Source organism: Betta splendens, chromosome 9, assembly GCF_900634795.4.
Source record: "Betta splendens chromosome 9, fBetSpl5.4, whole genome shotgun sequence".
NCBI lineage: Eukaryota > Metazoa > Chordata > Actinopteri > Anabantiformes > Osphronemidae > Betta > Betta splendens.
The window spans coordinates 12,112,483-12,135,610 of record NC_040889.2 but is presented as its reverse complement, the minus strand read 5'-3'; the positions used below and the strand labels follow the sequence as shown (position 1 = coordinate 12,135,610).

At 50.4% G+C, this 23,128-nt stretch overlaps 3 protein-coding genes across 5 annotated transcripts in view; 1 reads left to right on the top strand and 2 right to left on the bottom strand.

The window, feature by feature from the left end:
* Positions 1 to 2,888: 2,888 nt before the first annotated feature.
* On the bottom strand, positions 2,889 to 6,918 carry tnnt2c (troponin T2c, cardiac). Its single transcript, XM_055511707.1, has 3 exons — positions 6,776 to 6,918; positions 6,020 to 6,171; positions 2,889 to 3,943 (listed from the first exon to the last, which is right to left on the bottom strand). Exon 3 carries the CDS (start codon positions 3,760 to 3,762, stop codon positions 2,971 to 2,973), a length of 792 nt encoding a protein of 263 aa, XP_055367682.1. The 5' UTR covers positions 3,763 to 3,943; positions 6,020 to 6,171; positions 6,776 to 6,918; the 3' UTR covers positions 2,889 to 2,970.
* A 284-nt stretch (positions 6,919 to 7,202) lies between these two features.
* Positions 7,203 to 15,778, bottom strand: cry1a (cryptochrome circadian regulator 1a). Its single transcript, XM_029162905.3, has 14 exons — positions 14,821 to 15,778; positions 10,829 to 10,937; positions 10,603 to 10,745; positions 10,341 to 10,525; positions 10,170 to 10,258; positions 9,954 to 10,094; positions 9,554 to 9,865; positions 9,324 to 9,475; positions 9,022 to 9,224; positions 8,814 to 8,945; positions 8,629 to 8,727; positions 8,464 to 8,541; positions 8,262 to 8,366; positions 7,203 to 8,016 (listed from the first exon to the last, which is right to left on the bottom strand). The coding sequence occupies exons 1-13, from the start codon at positions 14,976 to 14,978 to the stop codon at positions 8,266 to 8,268; spliced, it is 1,902 nt and encodes a 633-aa protein (XP_029018738.1). The 5' UTR covers positions 14,979 to 15,778; the 3' UTR covers positions 7,203 to 8,016; positions 8,262 to 8,265.
* Positions 15,779 to 17,619: 1,841 nt separating this feature from the next.
* Positions 17,620 to 23,128, top strand: part of LOC114862496 (ankyrin repeat and BTB/POZ domain-containing protein 3-A) — an 82,054-nt gene continuing 76,545 nt past the window's right edge. The window contains exon 1 of one of the 3 annotated variants that reach the window (XM_055511194.1): positions 17,620 to 18,987. In XM_055511194.1, coding sequence (XP_055367169.1) covers positions 18,123 to 18,987 — 865 coding nt within the window. In that variant the 5' untranslated portion in view covers positions 17,620 to 18,122. The remainder of the gene's footprint in view (positions 18,988 to 23,128) is intronic. The other 2 variants (XM_055511195.1, XM_029162858.3) reach the window with 2 other exon arrangements.

Genomic DNA, 23,128 nt, shown 5'->3' with positions numbered 1-23,128 from the left:
TACATGGGCACAGAGGTGGAGGAGTCGCTATGAATCACCCCACCGACAGCGGGGACTCTGCAGAGGACGTGAGGCTGAATGTGAATGCGGCCGTCGCGGGCGATTCACAAGAAGACGAACGGAGGCGTGGCAGCGGGTCCGATCAGCCCGCGGCGTCTGATTGGCCGCTTCCACGCACCCGGGGCTCCAGCCAGCAGATGTGAGACGTCAGCGTTGTAGCGGAGGCGCTTTTCTATGAATGACCAGCTCCTACGCTCCAGCGCTGACTCACTGTTTTGACACGCGTCCCCACGATGTGTTAGTGCCGGCGAGCTGAGAGATAACCTGCTGCCGTATTTATAGTGATGCTGTGTGAGATGAGAGAGGCCACACTCCTGGAGTCTGAGTCCTCCGCACACGTAAAGGGCCACTGATTTAGCTTCCTCTCCTTTTCATGGCTGGAGGCTTCGCTCTTCCTCTACCAATCAGAAGCAGCGCCGGGTCCGGACCTGGACTGAGTGCCCCCTGTGGCGCTGACCTACCCACCACGATGAAGAGGAAGAGCCTCTCAGCCTCTCCAAGCATCAGGCCCGGTTGAGGCCACTTCAGCTCTAATCATCTAGTAGTAGTAGTATCTCTGACTTTTCTTCCACCTTCAACCTTGCTCACGTGTAGGACGCATTAGAGCAAGCAGTCCTGTTCACTTCAGTCAATTTATTCAAATTCAGTTTGCAGTGTCTTGATGCTGTCATAGTTGTGGAAGGTTTTGGTCATTCCCCTTTATGTTTTAATGAAGGGGAATGCACGTAATGGACTGTGTGCCTTCCCTTCTGTCTGCAGTGAGCGGTTCATACACTGCCTTCACTGGATGGTTAGCTGGCCAGCGAGCAGGGCACAGACCACATCTTCAGACTTCAAAGCCGAGGGCTCAGTTAAGAACCGCTTCGCTCCACTAATAGCTGTGTTCCAGCGCAGACGTGCTCCGATGCAGCGCTGCGCCCTCGGCTGCACGACGCGCGGCGACATCCAGCCTAGACGCGAGGACCCGAGCTCTGAAAACCTGCAGACGCCGAGGAGGCGCCGAGATGGAAGACCTATCGGACCGGCTAAGCCTCCTTTATACCTTCGGCCGCCACCAACTCCCACCTCAATTTGCCGACGGGAGGAGATAAGCTGGAACGGCGGCGTCTCCGGGGCAGGCTGATTTATCCACCGGCGTCCGCGGGGCCGCAGCGCAGACGAGCGGCTGAGCTGCTTCCCCCACCGGCGCCTCACTCGCCGTGTGCGTTTCTAATAACATGACCACAACCAGGCTGGTTACAACATCTGCCTCCCAGAGGAGGAGGCAGCACAGTGTGAACCCAACGATCCTTTAACCGGCAGAAACGCGTAATTCAATGAAGAATCGCAGTTAAATGATGATTGCTTGACTTGCCAGGTCCCTGCTCATTTAATAAGTACTGTGTTAAACACTTCAGCTGAAGGGACTAATAGCAGGACCAGTATTCAGATTCTCCAACGCACCATTAACTTGAAGAGGAGGTGGAAACTTTACATTTACACTTCAGCTTTAACCTACGAAGGTTCAGTACAGCAGCTGTTACAAGTTCAAACCCTGGAGCTTCATGAGGAGATTGTTGCAAAGCCGAGGGAGCAAACACGCGCACAACAACGCGCGACAATACACGAGTGCATCACCGTAATTAAAACACAAATGAACTATGGACAAACAAATCAGGAGAGAGATGAGAGCGCAGCCGAGGAGCTGTCAATAAGGCAGCCCTCACGATCCGCTCCAGTCTCTGCTGGCTACTAATGAGCAGACACACACACACACACACACACACACACACACACACACACACACACACACACACACACACACACACACACACACACACAGGTACAGGATGTACCCCTCTGTCCAGATGCTGTGAGGTCTCTCCTGTCACCTGAGGCGTTGGAGTGGGGGGGGGGTCTCTATAGAAACCCGCCAGCCTACACTTTACCGGCTCGTCACACGACGGCAGTGAGGCGTTGACGATCAGGAGCTGCAGGGAAGCTTCGTTTCACCGCGTCGGCGTCTGACACACGCTTCACTGTCGCGTTTTCCTGCTGCACGCTGGAATCCTCCGTGTGAACGCGATGACTGAGGCCTGGGGGGAAACCAGAGGTACCTGGCAGACATTAGGCTACGTCAATTAATTAGCTTCATTAGATTGAGCTGCTCTTAATCGGCTGCTTCGGCTGCTCACTTTAATGACACCAGTGTTTAGTGTGTATGCACACATTTAGTTGTGTAATCACATTTTCTAGCAACATCTGCAAAGGCTGCAGGTACAGACCAACGCTCCAGCGCCACCTAGTGGACACGTCACCTCCCAGCGTGGATTTCATCCTCGCCTTAAAACCGCTGACACTTAAATTAAACCTGCCCAAATGAAGCTGATTTATAGAAACATGAATTCATTCTGAACAAATCTTTAAAGAAATGAACATCTTGCAGTTGCTCATGCTTTTTTGCCATTTTCTAACTATTGTATTCTCTCCTTCTGACTGGTTCACACATACAGTACAGTAACGACCCTGAGTGAAGGCTGGAACAGCTGGGTCCTGCTGATTGAAGCCCTCCCAGCAGAGCCGTGGACGGAGCAGTGACCTCCTGACCTTTCAGGCAACAGTGGGGCCTTTTTGCCCAAACCACTACGGGCGCGTGGCGAGGGTCTCGGTCCGGGACTAAATTAGCTGCATCAAACGTCAGCTGTTAGACTACAGCTGCTGCGCTTTAACACACCGCTCACACCCACGCCTCATCGGAGGAAGCAAGAAGACTGAGACAAGTCAGACCGGCAGAAGAAAACTAGCCTAGCGTCACAGCGAGACAAAGGCACAACAACAACACACAAGCACAGCATTCAAGATGTTTAATTGACTTCCACCCCCCACCCCTCGACTCAGATAGTCCGGAGCAGCCTGGCCGTCCTGTGGCTCCTACTTCCAGGAGCCGGACTTGCCTTTGGCCCCGCGGGAGCTCTTGGAGGTCTTGGAGCCCCGCTGGTGGTCGCTGACTCTGTTCCGCAGCACGTGGATGTCGTACTTCTGCCTCTTGAGCTTCTCGCCCAGCTCGAACTTCTCGGCGTGCAGCTGGTGGAGCCACTGCCACAGCTCCTGCGCCTTCTCCGCCAGCTTCTCCTGGTTGAGGTGGTCGATGTTGAGCGGCTTCCTGCGCTCCAGCAGCGCCTTCTTCTTCTCCTCCCGCGCCGTCAGCTTCTTGCCCTTCTTCTGGTCCACCTTCTGCAGGTAGCTGCCGAAGGACTTGTTGGTGAAGATCTTCTTCTTCTTGGCCTCCTCCTCGGCGCGCTGCTTGGCGGCCTCGCCCTCGCGCCGCGCCCTCTCGTCGGCCAGCCGCGCCTGGCGCTCGCGCTCGCGCTCGGCGCGGACGCGCTGCTGCTCGGCCCGGTCGGAGCGGCGCCGCTCGATCCGGTTCCGCAGCGCGATCAGCTCCTCCTCCTCCTTCTGACGGTTGGTGAAGTGCAGCTCGATCAGCGACTGGAGGTCGTTGAAGTCCTTTTCCAGCCTCTTGCGGTGGAGGTCATCGAAGTCTACCTTCTCTCCATCGGGGAGCTTTGGAGGAGCGATGTTGGGCACGTAGGTCGTCTTAGGTCGTGGCTTCAACTCTTCATGTCCACTCGTTTCTTCTTTCTCTTCTGCTTCATCATCATGCTCCTCTTCCTCCTCTTCCTCTTCCTCATACTCTTCCACAATTTCCTCAATGTCGGACATGACGCTACCTCGAAGGGTTTCCAGGGAGAAATAAGGAAGAGCCACACCAAGACCAGCTGGTGTCTCTCGTACTGGGAGGACTGGGGTCTCTGGCAGGCGGCCGCAACTTTTTAAGGCTTCGTCTTTATCATGTGATCGTAGGCCAACCAGAGTGTCCAGAGTGGGTCGGCAGCAGGGTGGACTGGGAGACAGATGGAAAAGTCTATTTTCTCCTTCACCCAGTCTTGCCGCACACACACACACACACACACACACACACACACACACACACACACACACACACACACACACACACACAGATCCCCTACAGACCCTCCTGCTCCCTGCTCTGACCCTGCAGCACTCCTCATTCCTTTGTAAGGACAAGATGAGAGACTATTTCAGATACACAACAGATGCACCCAAACACACACTTGTGCTTGACAGTCTAAGAATGTAACAAAGCCAGATCCAGAGCAAACGCAGTTTTTCCTTTAAAGCGCTGCAGAGCCAGCGGAAGGCAGACGCGAAGGAGCTACTGCACACGATAAATGGATCATTCTCCTCCTTCTGTGACTTCGATGACAAGTCATTTAATCTATTCTGAAGAGCAATTTGTGAACCTTGCTAATCCATCACAGCGGTTTAAAAGCCACCACGTGATATTTAAGAACTTCCATTAATGAAGCACATTACGACGTCTGAAGCGCGGCAGAATTTTAATGACGGGAAGTCGACAGCTGTTGCGTTTTCTAAATTGAGCTAATACCTCGAATGCACCCTTGCCCCGAAGCATCAACAAGCCAGCGTTATCTGTGAGTTATAAAAAGCTGCCAACGTACAGGACGTAAATGTAAACAGCGTTGCTTCAACTTCAGATTTTGTCAATCTAAACACACAAGTCTAGTGTCACATCAGCTGCATTCACCGTGTTCTTGTGCTTCCTGAACGACAGGCGCCACAAAAGTCGAGAGAACGAGAACAAGACGAGCTTTGCTGCCGCGGCTTCGTCTCCACGTTGGAATGTAATTAAAACATTCTTGCTATTGGAGGCTTTGCGCTGACTGGATTTAAGCCTAATTGCTCCCACGGGTGAACATTTAAATACTGATGTTACTGATGAAGGTAAGTGACAGGGAGCGACAGCTGCTCCACAGCATCTGACAAAGCCACATAACAATCGCTTTATGCACCTTAAAAGTCAACTTTCATTCCTGAGGTTCATTTTCCAGCTCAGTTACAGTGTTTTGGCCAATGTTCTAGAGCCCATACTGAGCGAAGAACCACAAAACACGACCAAAAGCCTGGGAAGGTCCCACGTCTGTGTCATCCCAGACTGAGCTGAGCCCCAAGACATGAAGACAGCAGGTGGTTCCAGGATAATCAAGGGAACAACTGTGATCATCAGCAAAGAAAAGCCACAAGTGACGAGGGCTTGAAATAGACAGTGTTGCTCCTATAACGGTATATAGGAAGGTATATAGGAGACCTGCTGCATGTTAAAACTCCCTGAGGCTGATTTGCCTACAGATAATAATTAGTAATATACAAATCCTGTACGTACTCTGCATTGAACCCATCCCCTGGCAGAGACAGTGGGCAGCACCCAGGGAGCAGGAAGGAGGTCAAGGTGAGATAGGGAATCGAACCAGGGACCCTTTGCTTCCCAGGCTGGTTGTTGGTTACTAACAGATAAGTGTTGGTAACTGGCCAGTGCGTGTCCCTAGTTTGACTCACTGATGAGCCTGTTGCCAAACCACAATCATGTGTCGCTTCTGCAAAGAAGCAGGAGAACGCAACTGTAGTTGCACAGCGACCTCGTGTGGTCAGAAATGTGAGGTGCAGTAAAGTGTGTCAGGTTTTTCTCCAGCTACTCTAAGTCCGTTTTGATCCCAGTATTGAGATAGAGCACATGATTTGTGCTCATTTGCTGGGTCTTTGCTATGCATTCGATTTCATACATAACAAAGAAATATTAGGCTTTTAACCTGAATGTTTAATTATGGTTGCAGTAGAATACAAATAAAAAGGCAGTGGAAAAAAACATTTACTCTCCCACCTCAGCACATTTGGTTGCAGTTTTATCCCTAGTACATCATGCTGACTCCTTTAAAAACTGGCCTTTTTTCAGAGGTTTTTGCAGAGGAATAAATGATTCTCTCCGCATTTCTCTGCATAGAAAATATGGAGGAATCTGAGTTTTCCTTCATTCTTAAATACCCGAGATCGTTTTGGTCAACCCCCACTGAAAATGGGTGACGTTTTCCTTTAAACTCACCATTGCTGGTGTGTTTGCTCCTCTTCCCACCTCTGGATCGTCTTGTGACCCTCGGTTTATATGTTTGTTGCTCAGTGTTTCTTAACAGGGTACAGTAGCTTAATATGTAGAGCGTCAGCCTGGAATGCAAAGGCTGCTGGTTTGATCCCACCCTTGAGAATGACACGAGGACATGATCAATAAAGGTTTGTATCTTATCTTATTTCCAGCTGTGCTGTGATTTTCTGTCTGTACTTATTAAATGCTTGAAAACCACCTTCTTAAAGGTTCTGGTCTTCCTCACTTTAATTCATGTCCACATTCTAGAAGAACATTGAACTCCTCGACTATTCATCTAATTTCTAGTTAGTGTAAAAGAAATAATAAGATAAAGTCAGGAACTAGGCCAGTGAATGACCCTGTACAACAGTCACGCGTGTCATGACCAAAGAAGCTGAACTATTATCGACACATTATGAAATATAAATTCACAGTGACGTTCCTCATATGAATACAAAAGCTACAAACGGGTTTACACAAACTAAGCTAGTAGATGATGCTAGTTAGCACGTTTGTTAATTAGCTAATTAACACTTGTCACTTATTGCTGGTGGCTGCTAACGTGTTAATAAAGCACATAAAGCTCGAAGTCGTGGCGTGTTAGCTTTACCCTTAGTTTTAGCAAACAAGACAATTAATGAAAGGTTAAGGGGCAGGAACGTTTATCACCTGTTGGCTAATTAAAAACTGAAGCCAGAGTAAAATGTGTTCACTTACGTCAGGAGGATGAGCTGACGTTTTTTTGTCTTAATTAGAAGTACAGAAATAGTTAGAATAGAAAATACAGGACTAATTCAGCTTTCATAACTACAGTATGGGCTAAAAGCGTGTGAAGGGCGCGAGCAGGCGTCAAGCCCCGCCCCCCTGCGGCCTGCAGCCACTCACATGTCTCCCACGTGTTTAAGCTGCTGTTATGAAAGCAGTGCGTGCGCGTGCGTGTGTCGTAAGCCCGAAGCAGCTGCTGGCCCCGGGCACACGCTGGTCAAACAAGTTTTCTGCATAACCTGCAGCAGGCAAAGCCCACATATATAACAGACTGGATGTGTGGGCGGTGTCTGGACCGGGCCAGAACCAAACCATGGATTTTATCATTTACGTAACAATAAGCATGCAGTAGAGCCCAATAACGGAGTGACACCGGTCACATGTTTAACCAAGGTTTTATTAAACAAGCACACTGACAGGAAACGAGGAGCAAGTGAAGCAGTTCTCTCAGGGTACGTGTTAATATTGTACAGGAGGAACACAGTGATATGAAAACCGTTCTCCTCACACCTTTCCTCCAATGCCATCGACGAGGGAAATAGGCTGACAGCTGATGTCATGCCGATATGGCCTATACAGTTGTACAGAATCAAACAAGTACTGACATATAAAAGGATCAAAACACTTGTTTCTTGATGACGAAAGCATGGGATGGCTCAGAAAGGAGACTGGGGAGGTGACGAGCAGAGGGGACGGGGGCTGCGTCAGCGGAGGATTTCCCACCTTGTTTGTTTTGGAATGGACGGTCTAAATCTTTTCAATTTTATTGAAATTTTTTGAGAAATAAATGAAAGAAAAACAAAAATGTATCCACAATGATTTCTCATATCAAAAATATATCAATGGCTCTATGGCTACACAAAGAGAAAAGACACATACAATATCCAAATATGTACAAGTTGTATGTGAGCTGAAATTAGGAAATTCTATATACAAAAGGATTTTCATCCCAGCAATATTAACCCAAAGATAAGCACAGTGTAACAGCCTCTCCAGTGATGTCAGCACCGGCCGGGCCTTGGAGTCCACATGAGAATAATATACAGTCCGATTACTGAGAGAAACGTTTAACTTGTCGATGCGTTTAAGGACGGGTTCAGATGCTCCTTCTGAAGGTGTGTTCATGCAAGGTTGTAGTGCTCTAACAAACATGTTATGTCTTAGCGTCCACTCCGTGCTGGCTGTACACCCGTCTGTAGGGAGACAAGGACAGGAAGCAGATTACTCTCTCAGGACGGGTTCAACTGAAAACACTGCTGTAAGCCGACCCCTCGCGTCTCTTCGTGTTTAGGCTTTACGCTAAGAAAGAGAACTGTAACAGGCAAGATGTGGACGCACCCCTGAGCTGCTCTGGTGCAAACAATGAGCATCTCATATACGTTACATCTCATTCAATAGCTACAAAGTGAGTTTTCCCCATGAAAACATCAGCACAAACCTTTTTAGTGGCTACTCTGTCTCTGCATTTTGGAGCCTTTGCCGTTCCCAGAGTCCTCGCTGTGCCGCTTGCCACTGGTCTGAGTGGTGGAGTGGTGCTCAGGCCCTGGAATACAAAGAACAGGAAGATCAGACCTTGAGCTCAGCTCCAGTCTTGTTGTTTGTTTTTGTTTGTTTTTATCTTGGGCCGCATCATGTCTCACCCTTTTGAACCAGAGGTGCTGGAATCTGCTGAGTGCCTTGGGTGTAACACATCAAACTGGAACCAGCAGCTACATAGCCTGGAACATCAAGTGGGATTAAAAAGAGGACAGACGTTATTGGAGGAGACAGAGAAAATGAAGAGAGCAGCGGCTGGTGGTGCTCACCCTGCTGCCGCGTGTCCACGGTCGGCTGTGGATCCCCTTGCAGGTACATCATGACTCCACTTTGCCAGTCTCCCTGGGAGTGAACCGGCATCTGATAGCCTGCAGCAGGAAACAGGCATCAACTAACGTTTACTCGCGGACAAAAGCCGAGTGGAAGCCGAACCGAAGCGCGCGGCGTCACTCACCAGACGCTGGCGCGCTGTGTGAAGCCTCGCCGGGGAACGCCATCATGTCTGCAGGCGCCTCGCTGGTACCGTTCCCGCTGCCTTTACCGCTCGCGTTGGCCGTGGAGCTGGACGGCACCATGGCCAACAGGCCTAGAGACAGTAAACAGCCGTCAGCAGCAGCCCATGCCTCACGTCAGAACTAAAGCAGGCTCAGCTGCGTCCCTACCGAGGCCCCTGTAACAGGAGAGCTGCTGGTAGATCTGCTTCATGCGCTCGATGTTGAGGCGGCTGGCCTCCGCGTGGTGCACCATGGGCTTGGGGTAATGCACACCGATGATGCATTTAGCCGCCTTCTGCACGTTCTCTGGAGCATTCCAGGGTTCGTAAATGTACTTGGCTGGAAATCCCCTCAGAATGGGAAGGTAGCGCCTGGGGGGATGGAGACAAGCCAAAAGCATTCAGGTTTGATGAACCCCGTCATCAACCCACAGCTGCGGGACATAAACACACAGGCTGCTGTCACTGTACCGTATGTAGTCTCCGTTGGGATCTGTGCGTCGGCCAAAACCCACAGGGCAGTAGCAGTGAAAGAACTGCTGGAAGAAAGAGCTGCAGGAGAGCCACATCCAGCTGCCGGCGTTGACGCTCCAGTCCGCGTCCAGCAGCAGCTCCTCAAACACCTGCCCACACACGAGGCATCCACCCATCAGCATCCGGCTACAAAGCGCTGATCATATGAAACACTCTCAGCTCCCTACCTTCATGCCCTCCTCCCAGCTGATCCACAGGTCCCCCCGGGTCAGGAAACAGGCCACGGCGTGCCGGGCCAGGTGGTGGATCCAGCCCTCCTGCCTCAGCTGGGTCATGATGGCGTCGATCCAGGGGAAGCCGCTCCGGCCCTCGGCCCACTTGGCGAGCGCCTCGGGGTTGCGGTCCCAGGGGATCTGAACGCAAATGGGGTTGCTCTCCATCTTGTCGAAGCAGGGGTTGTTGGTGGCCGCCGTGTAGAAAAACTCGCGCCACAGCAGCTGGCCGTAGAGCGACAGAGGGGGGGAGCTGTTCTTCTTCACCTTGTGGGAGGGGGAGACAGGGGGGAAACAGCTGAGCACCGCCACATGGTTACGAGCCGGCCGTGTTCGGAGGGATGCGAGGACCTACCTTCCTGTAGAGGTCGGTGAGCTTGAAGTAGAAGAGGCGACAGGAGAGGCAGCCGAAGCGCAGGTACGGGCTGAGGCCGGTGGGACTGGCCAGCAGCGAGTTGGCGTTCATTCTGGGACGCTCGAAGTTGGCCACCCACGCCTGCGAAGGAACGCGGGCGTTACCACGCATCAGAGCACAAGCGTGAGGCGGCTCAAACGACGCCACGGGACTCACCTTCCTCTCCAGATGCCTCTCGAGGCGCGTGAGGGCTTCGGTCTCCCCGCCCGGCCACACGGCCGAGGACAAGCCTTCGGTGTCAAAACCTAAAGGAGTCACATCAGCTCAGCTCTATGTTCATGTAAACGTGGGGCAGCATGGGTCGTCATCATCAGAACCTCCACTCACCCAGCTCCTCCAAGGATGGGACCCCGAACTTGTCATCGTGGTCGTCAGACAGGGGCGTGGTGCACTTCCCCATGACGTCGGCTGTGATGGACTCTGCAGGCATCTCCACCGCGTCCATGTGGCTGATGAGGGTCTGGAACCGCTTGTAGGTGAGGGGAGACTGGCCCCCGTTCAACTCTATGATCCTGCAGGCGAGGCAATAATCAGGTCACAGCTTCGTCTCTTTCCCTGGCGCTGCATGAAAACATGAGGAGCAACTCACTTGTCCAGGTCATAGAGTGTGTGGGAGATGCGGACCGTCACCTCCACCCCGGCCTCAGAGGCCAGCTTCTTAATGGCAGCATCTCGCTCCTTGCCAAAGGGCTCGGAGTCGTACTCGTACGACAGGCGCGTGATCTTCCATTCCTGCACACGAATGACGAATGTTATTTTGTGTTGGGGGAACGGCAGCGCTGGGCTTTAGCAGCTGGATCGGATGAACGGCTCACCTTGAAGAGTCGAGGAAAGACATCAGTGGGTTGGCCTCGTATCACGAACAGGCGGGAGTTGAGCTTACGGAGGCTGGAGTCCAGGTCCTCGAGACTCTGCAGTAAGAACCTGAACAACACCGGGAATAAAGTGGAACATGTAACTGGCTTCAAAATAAAATGTCTCACACTGAGAAGTTGAACAAGTGACCCGGTATCACGCTCACAGCAACCTGCTGGCACAGAAAGACTGGGAGTTATGTAACAATAAATCTGCTTCACTGTGTCAATGCGTCATTTCAAAGGCAGCACTGTTTATTAAAATGCAATCACTGACATAACAGGGAGCTCACATTTCCTTTTATTCGCTGTCCCACAGGTGATTTTATCTGAGACAAGCATCAGCGTTAAACAAATTCATGTCAAACAACAAGAACTAATCAGGGTGGAACACTCGCCGAGACATCAGCAGGTGTGAGTCATCGGATACGACGGACCAGCAGGATGTCAGGGACCAGAACGGGGTTTAGTGCCAGGGACAGTAAAGGGCAGGAGCAGATGATGAGTTGGTGTCAGAAATAAACATTCTGTATAAGTTCTACTCGTTTATGGGATATTTACGTAAGAGAAAGGAAGAATGACAATAAACCAGGAGATAAAGTAAAATAGATGTGTGACTACAGGTCAGATGACCTGTAGTCACACATCTATGACAGCTGCACAGCGGCGGTGGCAGGAAATGGACAACTGGATGTTCTGCTTATTAACAACATAGGACAGGGTAAAACACCCCATCAGCCACTAAGTTGCTTCCAGACACGTTAACAATGGGCCTCGACTCTGTGCTTGTTTTCAACAGCTCAGCGTTTGTATTCTAACTTTTCCTCCCTGCATTTCGACACTGTCACACATTTCCATCCACAGCGTCTGGTGTTTTGCTCATTACAAACACACGCCCGTCCGTGTGAACCCTTAGTAAGTCAGCTCCACCAGTCCGACCAATGAAAACCAGCATATTATTTTATCAGGCTAACGCATCAGTAACCTGTTATTTACATTCCTCAGCATCTTTCAAACCGTCATTTATCATAACGCTCACATTGTCTCTGAGGAGTTGAGGCAGTGAACTGACCTTCAAACCCTTTGTGACTCTGATGCTGATCCTAATAACAGGTGGGGTTGGGTTAACGAGCTGACACGTTAAAAGCCTTAATTACGTCTGTTTGAATTAACTTCTTCACGGTGACTGTGAGAACACCAATAAAACACGAGGCGGGTTGAGTCATGCAGAGACTGAGTGAGTCGAACAACCTGAACCCACTTTGGTTTGCGACGCCAGTGACCACTACACTGATTATTTTCAGGACGAGCTGTGTTTGATTTGATCATTAATCATTTATTGTACTTCTCAGTTTAACTTCCCTAAAACCAACAAACAGGACGTTTGTGTGCGAGCAGACGCTCACAGGTCCACGCGGCTGCGGTCTCAATGTGCGTCTTATGCAGTTGCTAAAGGCACCGAACCCTGTGGGCTGCAGCTTCCTGCCTCTTCCATGGTAACAGTGAACGTTACAGATGTGAACGCCAGGTGGGTGCAGCGATCGGCCTGTACGAGTGCTGAGGACCTGTCTATCACCAGGTCCTTACTTTCAGCTTACATCTGTAACGGGCTGCTTCAGACGACCAAAGCTGACATCAGTCCCTTGGTGAGAGGTGGATTTCCTTCAGACTCCACCCTTAGATACGCTGTAAACATTCACATCTGGAAGTGGTTACAACCACAGCTGCTGAGCAGTCAAGCTCCATCCTCAGAACTGAGCTTAAAATCACTAATAAGACAGATGCACCCCATCAGATTAAATAACCATCTTGTCTTGTCCCTATGCTCTGATGGTGCGACTGCACCCTGGCTCGGTGCCAACTGAATCCCAGTGACTCCAGTCCGCCCAGCACCACTCTGCTGACAGGCTTAAGGCGATTCAAGCAGCTTTGCTGGGTTCAGAGCTCAAGGCTGGGAGACTGCTGCCGTAGCATGAGAGCAGAAGTGGGTCAAAAAGGCAAGTCGGGTGGAAAGTTTATGACTAACACACTGACCTAGATACCGCTGGCTGGGAGGGAGCCGCTGTGTGATTATGCTATGTGGCTACAGAGGACCACTGCCCCATAAGATCTGCCCCTCAAATAAGTAGCTGTGCAAGGAAAGCGCTAATCACACAAAGTGCAGGCTGCAGTCAGTGTTTGGAGGCTTCAGCACCAACACTGCTTTTGCTGAATTGGTTGATTTGATCGAGACGTCGCACCGTGACATAAATCTCAGATGGAGGAATTCCACATTAAATTAACTTTATCATTTCTAACAACAACTTGTTTAAATAAGCTTTCCCTCTATGTCTGAAATAAAATAAAGGGAATACACCAGCGTTCTGATGTACACGGAGCCCTGCGTCACTGCAGCCTGCCGTTACATAACCAGGGAGGCGTAACATGGAGGCTCCATCACAGGCGTGCTGCTGCTCCGCTGTCCTAGTGATGGCATGGCCCCACGGAGCAAACCCGAGCTCACAGCAGGGGAGGAGACACGGCCGCCAAGCGGTCGCTGCGTGGAACCCACCGGCTGAACGTCTGGGTCACGGCCCGGATCGGGCCGGGCAGGTGCCAGGTTTTTGTTTTGACTGGGGGAAACCAACGATTAGCTGAAGGTTAGGAAGGAGAGAGACGCCGCAGCCGGAGGGCGGCCGCCCGGCAAACTGCTCACTCGCTGTTATCTCTGGCACGAACGTTCACTGGTGTCACCACGTGGTTCCCCTATTAACACACACACACACACACACACACGCGCGCTGGCAGACTGCAGCTCAGGAAATGTCCGGTTATGTAAAACGCTGGTAAAATTATGGTCAGACAAAGCTCTGACAAATACTCTTCAGGGATGTTAAAGAATTCAACAGAAGCTTCTTCAGCCGTGTATCAGAACAGTATCTTCTACTGTGAGAGTTGGTTGAGACGCTGAAAAGGCTGTGTGTAATGACCTCAGGCGCTCATGGAAGAACTAACTAATGATCCCAACGCTGTTTACACACTGTAACGAGCTCCTGACTCCTGGTGTGGAGACGTTTAGGAACAGCTGCTGTTGGAGGGACATTATATCACCAGGATGTACAAAGCCGTCCACTCAGACGGTAATTACGCTCCAACAGGCAGGGAATCAACGCCGCTAAACACTGTTTACTAATCTGAGATCGCCGCTTAACAAGAAGGAAAAGTAACGTCATAAATTATGTGAGATGATATAATTATGCATTTCAAAGTGTAATTGATGTTTCCTGTGCTCCTGGTGTTTTGTTTTGCAGTGATTACTGGGGAAAGATTACAGTTTTATACATGTGAAGCTGTAATGAAGGAGGTGAAGCCGCTCAGATCAGAAGCGTGCGCCGTACCTCTGTGACCTACATATGCCAGTCACAGCTTGCTGGTTGTTATCATCAATAAATGAGATTCTAAAACACTTTCATCATGTTACAAGTTTAAATATGTTTGAATATGTTAACCGGAAAGATGTATGTATAAGAAATATATTATAAAAAGTGTGAATGAGTGCATGAGAATCTTCAGTGAGCCACTGTCAGGATTGCATTGTCAGGAGATATTAAAGCACCTTGCGTTTCTTATCTGCTTATGTAATGATTTTAATTGTTGTTGGGAGCGATATAGACGAGTGGACCAGGACTTCACCGATAATCTTTGCTGTGTATTATCTGTGCTCATTCTTTGATCTAGACGGTTTCTCTACGGTTTAAAAACATTTTTACCACGTGTCTAGAATCCACCTTTCATAACTCCCAGCTCACACACACACACACAACATAGAAAACCTGCAAATGACATCACATCATGTGGAGTCATCAGCACATTGACCGGTTGTCATCACCTTGCGGGACCTAAACCCTTCCTTGCGCACATGATAAAGCGTGGCTAACGCAGTCTCGTGTGCACGTGCATCGCCGCGGCCTCACCTCCACCTGTTGATGCCAACGTTGGAAGATCCCGCGAACCAGGGGTCGAGGATGTAGACGCAGCGGACGGTATCCGCTCCCAGCAGAGATTCCTTGAGCGACGGGTTGTCGTGGAGCCGCAAGCCCTTCCTGAACCAGTGGATCGTATTAATGACCATTACTCAAGTGGGCGAGTCCTTTTTTAAACGATATCAAGTCTTTCTTTCAGATCACTCCACTTTTGATGCAACTCGATCGCAAAGTCGTGCAGTTGTTGAGTCCGGGAGGGAAAAGCCAGAAGAGTGAATCCAAATGTTATGAAGTCAAGTCCCTGTATGCTGCTGTAGCATACAATCGTCAGCTCCTGGTGATGCAGTCCGTCTCTTCTATTAGCCTTGCTCTAATAAAACCTTTTCCATAATGTCGAAGAATTTAGAAACCGATGGCTGCTGAACCATTTGGGCACGGGGCAGCGCGCGCTCTGCGGCAGCGTGAGAGCGAAACCGGCGGGCGTTAAGACCCGGATGCCCGAGCTGGAGCCTGGCTCGTTGTATAACTTGTTTTTCTGAATGGTGAAAAAAGCCTGGATAAATATACATGTACTAAACTCTGGCAGCTTCGCACTTTACAAACATTGCTGAAGTGTAGCTAAACAACGGAGTCATTCACTGGCCTGTGGTTCGAGAGAGTTGCTGCTGCTGGCGACCGCGGGACACGGTGGTTCACCGGGCGCTCCCCGCCGCGAACAAGCTGGTTATGTAAATACAAATTATGACTGCGATACTCTCTAAGTGTCCGTCCTGCGACGTGGCCCGGACAAATACTTAGCTCTTCTAACTGCGTTACGGTTCCGTGACGCCGCTTCAATCCCTGTCTGGACCAGATGTTTTGCGTTGCTAACGTGAAATCTGAATTTTTCCCCCAACGTCAACGAATAGCTGCTGACTGCTCGCCGCACCTACGCGCAATGACTCCGCCCACTGCGTACGTGCCCGGCTTTGAGGTCTCTGATTGGTCCAACCGCCTTGTGCGTTCCTCGGCGTGGTCACGTTTCTGCAGCGTGCTCTCGCGCCCTTAAACGGAGGAGAGCTAATATTACCTAATTCTGACGTTTGGCTACAGCTTGATGTTAGCGGGCTAATTTAGAAATTTAGAAAGAAACAACAAACAGCAACAACAGCGCCATGACAATAAATTAACTGTTTGTGGACTATACGCTGTGTGTTTGATGTGCACTTATCGTATATTATGAAGGCAAAAACGGAAACGTTAGCAATACAACAACAAAAACTTTGCTGGCTCCACTGGTTCCTTTATGCGAAAGAACATGGATGAGCACATGTCACACATTTATGTGATGACCCTCCACGTCTAAATGAAAAATGCGTCACAATAAAATCTTATATAAAATGACGTGTAATTATGCAAGACATGAGATTTGGACAACAGGTGCAGTATAGGCAGTTCGCCACCGAGCGGCAGCAGAGCACCAGCCCACTGTTTTCACGTCTCGCATGATACGCCTATGCAATAATAATAATAATACTAATACTACTACTACTACTACTACTACTACTGCTACTACTACTACTACTAATAATAATAGGAACATTATAACTTTTGTTGTAGTTATAGCAGTGTATTAATGTCAAGCTATACAAATCGTTTTATACATCGTTTCAGTAATTTAAAACTAAATATATATGATGTTATAAAAAAGTCAATGTTGTGTCAACGTAGTGTCAGTATTATATATGAAGCATTACTTTCAAATACAAAAACAAAACCACATTATTTAATGAATCAACACACACAAACGTGACTGTACATAATGATTAACTGAGGGTGATACATTCTTCCCACTGGCAAAATACAAACAATTTATCATCTTGCCGAGAAACTCATGATCATTTTGCTGTTACCAGGCAACCAAAGCTTAATAAGTGAGGACAGGCTTGGAGAAGCACAGTGCACGTATGAGAAGCAGCTGACAGCTGCCCACCTCCACAGCTCTCACCTGAGTTAGTCAGCAAGATATGCTGCATTGCATCAAGAGCCTGTGGCAGACGGAGCCAGTTCATGTCACACATGGGAGGAAGGGGGTTGGTGATGTTGACATCTGATTAGACAACTAAAAAACAAGAGAATTTATGCACAATTCACTTTCAGAATGAGAACAAAAATGAAACAAATCCTTCATTTCCTCGCTGGAGTTGTGAATGTTTTAGCAGGTTTCCCTCTCGTGGCCCAGTGCGTTTCTGCGGAGCGCTGCTCATGACTATGGAGATGCTCCTCTGTGTAGACAGCTTCTATTCTGGGGATGTTTGCCTTTAGTGTTTGCCAGCAGTGAGACGCCGGTGTGGTGTGCTCTACGTGCTCCCCTGTCAGTCACCCTTCAAGCATGTGCATGTAGAGTGTCTGAAAACTCCAGCTTTGGCCTGCGAGCGCGGTGTCATGCTAAGAAAATATGAAAAGCCCTATGGCACGGCACGCAGCGAGGACAGATGGTTGGTCCAGCTCAGGCGCGCACGGAGAAGCCCGGGCAGAATGGATGAATCATCATTCCACCAACTGTTCCGCTCAGCATGTCCCCAGAATCACTGCTCGCCCGCTCGTTTTTGATGGCCTGACAAAAACGTGATATGACAGAGAAGACGCGGTTCAACAACATCAAACAAGACCTGAATAATGTCTGATGAGGAAACCTCTGGGCAACGTCCTCCCGGGAGGAAAGTATTTGTAGGGATCTTCTTTTGAAGCGTTCCACCAGAAAACTACTTTTGGTGCAGCATCCACTTTTATTTCTACTACTGCCAATAATGAAGATTGGATGTTCACAAAGGTGGAATAACGATAATAAAACACTGGCTTTATTAAACCCACAGCAGAGGACGGGTTTTTACGCAGTCCCTCTCTGGACTTTACACGTCATCAGATCTCGCCACACTTCCACCATATGTCTTCGCCCCTGGCATCGGGGGCACGCGCTAACCTTTGCTGAAAGGCAGCAGGTAGACTGTCGATCACCGCCGACGGAGACGCGGATTGGCTGGCTCCGGGCCGCGGGGCTCCAGGCTCCGCCTCCCCACCCGCCGTCCTCCCCGCGCTGCGCTCCTTGCGGTGAGCGCGCAGGCTTGGTGCGCTCTCCGTTTACGCGCGTGAAGTTGTGGACGAGACGGAGCCGAGGACGTCCAGCCGCTCGCAGAAGCAGAGGCTCGCGTCCGTGCGCTGGGAACACGTCCGCGTCCGCTGCGAAACGGCAGCGGAAGGAGTTTGTGTGGTTTATCGGGGACCAAGCATACCCAACAGTATGCGGTGCAGTTATGGCAGGCAAGGGTAAGACAGTCGTAAGGACGCTGGAGGATTTAACGCTTGATTCTGGTTATGGTGGAGCCGCGGACTCGGTCAGGTCGTCCAGCGTGTCGCTGTGCTGCTCCGACACGCATCAGTCCATCTCGCATGGGGCCAACTGCTGGCATCTGACGGAATCCATGCACAGCAGACACAACAGTTTGGACACGGTCAACACAGTCCTGGCGGAGGACACGGAGATCCTGGAGTGCTCGGGCCAGTGCGCCAAGCTGCCCGAGCTGGAGGACGTGCCGTGGAGCCTGGGCGAGGTGGAGGGCGCGCTGCGCAAGGACGACGAGCTGATGGTGGGCAACCCGCCGCCGGAGGTCCTGGCGAGGCTGTCGGCGCTCGTCGGCCGCGCGCTGGTGCGGGTGGCGCGCGAGGCGCAGCGGCTGAGCCTGCGCTACGCCAAGTGCACCAAGCACGAGATCCAGAGCGCCGTCAAAGTGGTGCTGTCGTGGACCATCTCCGTCAACTGCATCGCGGCGGCGCTCAGCGCGCTGTCCCTCTACAACATGAGCACCGGGGACAAGTTCAGCCGCGGGAAGTCGGCGCGCTGCGGGCTGGTGTTCTGCGTGGGGAAGTTCTTCAGGTGGATGGTGGACAGCCGGGTGGCCCTGCGGATCCACGAGCACGCTGCCATCTACCTCACCGCCTGCGTGGAGAGCCTGTTCCGGGAGGTGTTCAGCCGCGTCCTGCGCAGCGCGCTCGTGGAGAGGGACAACGGGGTCCCCAAGTTCACGCTGGAGTCAGTGGAGCAAGCCATCAACGGCGACTCAGAGATCTGGGGGCTGCTGCAGCCCTACCAGCACCTCATCTGCGGCAAGAACTCCAGCGGTAAGAAGGTCCACACTCCATGTTATGGCTCCAAATGTGGCTGGACGCCTTTGTGACGCCTTGGTGGTCTCAGCTCGGGTTCAGTGTAATGAACGTGCCTAATGAATGAATGTCTGGCCTGTCACAGTAAACCTGTCCAAGGAGCCTCTAGAAACCAGAGGGTGTATCGGGAAAACAGCACAGTGACTCAGTTGGGAGTGATCAGGCTTCATTCTGGGAATCAGGCATTTCTAGTGAAGTCAAAAATAACAAGGTCGAGTCCAAGTTTTGTTCTTTCTGCCCCGTTGCAAAACGATTCTGCTCTGTTTGTCCTGCTCATCACAGCCAGACAAACGGTCCGGGCCGATCTCTGCACATTTATTAACCTCAGCGTCTGTTGACCCGGAGGTTCAGCCCTGGAACAGGAAGAGCCTTTCCTGTCAAACTCACAATAGACGTTTATGGATGGAATGGATCCAAGCAGCTCCACTTGATTCCTCTGCAGCTGTTGTGCCCTCACTGCCTCATGTTAATGAGTGTTTGTGCTCAGTGTGTGTGTCGTGATGCCGACGCAGGGTTTGTGTTGATATTGTGTGCTGGCCCCGTTGGTGACGCTATTGCTGTCTGGCTCCAGAAGGTGTGAGCTGTCAGTGTGGGCTGGCCTCTCATCCGAAGCTGAAACTCCAGAGCAGAAGGGACTAGAAACGCTCCTCCGTAACTGAGAGCCAAACGCGGCTGAGCAATATTGACCAAGGAATATCATATTGCAGTGTTGTTTCTGCGCGGCGTGATGCAGATACAAGATGAATTAGGAGGTGAAAACAAGTCAATCTGGCTCCGTTAAGCCTGGACATGGACGGGGTGTATCTTGGAACACTCTTTGGTCACTGTCACGTGCAACCCACACAGCCACAGCATGAAAAAAACAGTCCGGCTTCATCTTCTTGTTTATCTGAACCAGATACACACTGAAAAAAAAACACGTTGCGTCTGAATAATGCTCTAATTGCTGCAGCTCAGTTCTGAATAACAAGCAGCCTGTAGGACACTCTTCCTCGTCCGCCGCCCTCGCCCGTCCACTTCCACCTCTTTGTTTGACACCGATCTCGCTCCGCCGCTCTGTTGGGAACGCGTAGCTGAGAAACAGGTAGATGTCAGGCGCGCGTCCCCCTCCACCCCCTCCTCCGTGCAACGCTTCACTTCCCGATGGCGCAGAGGAGGCCGCGATTTGCACTCACCCAAAAACAGCATAATGTCGCCCTGTGACCGTGTGCAAGGCAGCGCTGCGACCCAACGTTCTCGTCACGCATGTCGAAACGCTGCCTTCGTCACATTGGCTTTATGACAGCTTGACCACGGAACCAGAGCTCTGGCTCCAATCTCACATTAATCAAACACGCGCGCACGTGCCTGCGACGCCTCCTTGTCTGCATTAAATTCGGAGCTCACGCAAATGGGCAGAGCGTGGCCTGATGCCGTGTGCGAATGAGGTGGGAGAGAGCGGGGAAGCCCTTCTGCTGGGGAGCACAGTCAACAGTTCAGCAGGGAGCAGAGGCAGCGCACGGGGAGGGAGGTGGTAATGCAGTGTCTTCATCATCACGTAGTAAATGCGATGCGATGCACCAGAATCAGACGCTAGTGATGGAGCTGGGGTCAGTGGGAGGCGGCGCGGACGTCAGAAGGAGCCCGGTTATCTGCGGGTGGCGGTTACATTTGACTTGATTGCATCTGATTATGTTTGTCATTCGCTGTGACTTTCCCCAAGGAACTGATCCAGGCTCAGCGGGGCACGTGACACAACATAACGGACCTGCTATAGTCCGCCTGCTCAAGTAGCAGCGGGTGTCTGTCCTCCCTCCGCCTTTGCTCGCCGTCTTTCACACCATATTTTATTGTGTTCTCTGCTAGAGGGCGGGCTCGCTGTTTGCATATTTGTTTTCCACTGTGGTTTTTAATAAGCTCAACTCATAACCACATTATTCTGGCTAAGCCTTTTGTTGTCCGTTCTGTTATTATTTTGCGCCTGTCCTTCCGCTCCTTGGGGTGGACTCGCAGATGAGCTGACAGATTGCCGTCGCTCTGGCGGCGGAGGAGAGCTCGTTGTGATGGATTTCCGTGTCATGGTAATTTCAGTGAACCCACACTCCTCTACCCCAGCAATGGCTGTGAAGTCATGTGAATGTTTGCTCGCGTCCGAGATGAATTTCATGAGCTGCAGCCATTTCTGGGTTTCCCTCAGTGTCACCACAGAATATTGACTTTCATTTCATGCGCTTCTTGGTGCTTCCAATCCAGAAAACACCTAGAACGCAGCGCCGGGCGACAGAGACCAGACCAAAAATATTGTGGTTTTATTACTTCCGTGTCACTGGAGCGCGGATCCCCCTACATTTCCAGAAACTAGGTGAAAACCCTGGGTCGGGAGGAGGAAATGAGAGGAGGGCACGATGTCAAGTGTGACGGGAGAAACCAGACTGGTGTCATGCAGGAGGTGGTGGTGAGGGGGCCCCTCGGAGATATAATTAGCACGCAGCTCTCTTTAATTAACACTAGTGCTTATCTGCTAGTCATTAAGATTAGGAATTAGCAACAGAAAACACCGGGGAGAGAGTGAGAACAAAGACAATAATTCCTCCGGTTCATTTTGGATGCCCGCTGCTCGGGTCCACGTCGGCCTGTTTGATGAGATCTCCCTGTGTGGCTGTGATAACGCGCCTTCTATGCATCCCTTCCTGTGGACTTTCTAGCTTCTCATTGAGCAGCGAGACAAAGAGAGCCGCCACGTCACTTGTCCTTGAAGTTTACCCTCAGCAGAGACGCCTCCTTGGCTGAAACCTGCAGGAAATGCTTCACCCAGACGCTCGCTGGAGGAAAGGCTTTGAACCGAGCGAGCTGTGGAGCTGTGCGTGTGGTAGCGTATGTCTGCACCAAGGGGCAGCTACCTTGGATGTCATCGTTAATTAGAATGAATGCCCAGTGAATGTGGATTTGCTAAATTATACCGGTATCAAAGTTTAGGAGAGACTGATCACCGCTTGTTTGCTGTTCCTCAGTAAAGAAGCGGGACCTTTTTGCAGAAGCCTGCTGCGTATTAAAACTTATGTACACTGTACTTGTACAAATAAAACCACATCCCTTTCTCTGTCACCCTGACATACCCAATTTAACTGGCTGGAGTTCTTAAATGGTAGAACTTATTTTATTATTCCAAAATAGCGTTGAGCTAAGGGCGGGTAACGGTGCCACGCAGCAGGCCTCAGATCAGGTAGGGAGCGCTTAATTAGAGTCTGTGAATCCAGAGGCTGGGCACAGATGTGCATAATCTTCAGCGATCAAAACAAATCTCCCTAGCCGATAATGTGGCAAGATGTGGATGCTAGCAGACACCCAGTTAGCTAATGCCAGATAACCTTTAGCTTTATTTTACAGATTTGAAGAGCATTTTCATTTAATGATGACAGCAGATTAGATGTTGATGGAAATCTTTGTGTTGACTAAAGTGCAACAAGTGAGACAGTTAGATGAGCTCAACCGTAAACGCTAGCTAGCACCTTAGTGGCTAACGTTAGCATCTGAAATATATGGATCTATGCACTGGTGCTGCCGCGTGTTATCACTTGTGTCTGTTAACTTTTGACCTGTGCTATGACGTTACTACGATGAATTTTTTTAATTATCAGTGTAAAAAAAACAGTGTTTTAAAATCAAAGTGACTCAACTGTTGAGTCCAAGTTTAGCAAATACACGAATCCCAGCTGATGTCAGCGTGATGAGATGCGATGACACGCATCCTGAAAAGGCTGAAGTTGCCTTTGTTGTCAACGCGACTTGTGACAGCGCCTGTCAGAACATACTCTGTTGTTTGATGTTATCTGTCATCAGCACAAAAACTTAATTCAGCGTTTGTATCCTGTGGGGGCTTCGGAAGCCTGTTAGGCGTGGTGCTGCTGCTGCTGCTGCTTTAATTTGAACCTATTGGTGATATTGTTCTGCTTTCGACGCTTGCAAAAAGCAATTAGCATCTTCTTTGTTTGCCCAGGGCCACGGCAGTGTCAGTCCATGATACTAGCGGCTTAATAGGCCGTTGAAGTGTCAGCTCAGCTTTAGCCCAGTTTGGTTTTACTTTTGATTCAGAATCACAGGGGTGGATGAGTTTTTTCAC

Bases quoted from the DNA above. Each gene is read 5' to 3' on its own strand.
- tnnt2c (XM_055511707.1), bottom strand. From the start codon at position 3,762: ATGTCCGACATTGAGGAAATTGTGGAAGAGTATGAGGAAGAGGAAGAG.
- cry1a (XM_029162905.3), bottom strand. From the start codon at position 14,978: ATGGTCATTAATACGATCCACTGGTTCAGGAAGGGCTTGCGGCTCCAC. The intron at 10,746-10,828 runs GTGAGCCGTTCA...ATTCGTGTGCAG, and splicing joins TCTTTCCTCGACTCTTCAAG to GAATGGAAGATCACGCGCCT. The intron at 9,225-9,323 runs GTACAGTGACAG...CCATCCCCCCAG, and splicing joins CCCAACGGAGACTACATACG to GCGCTACCTTCCCATTCTGA.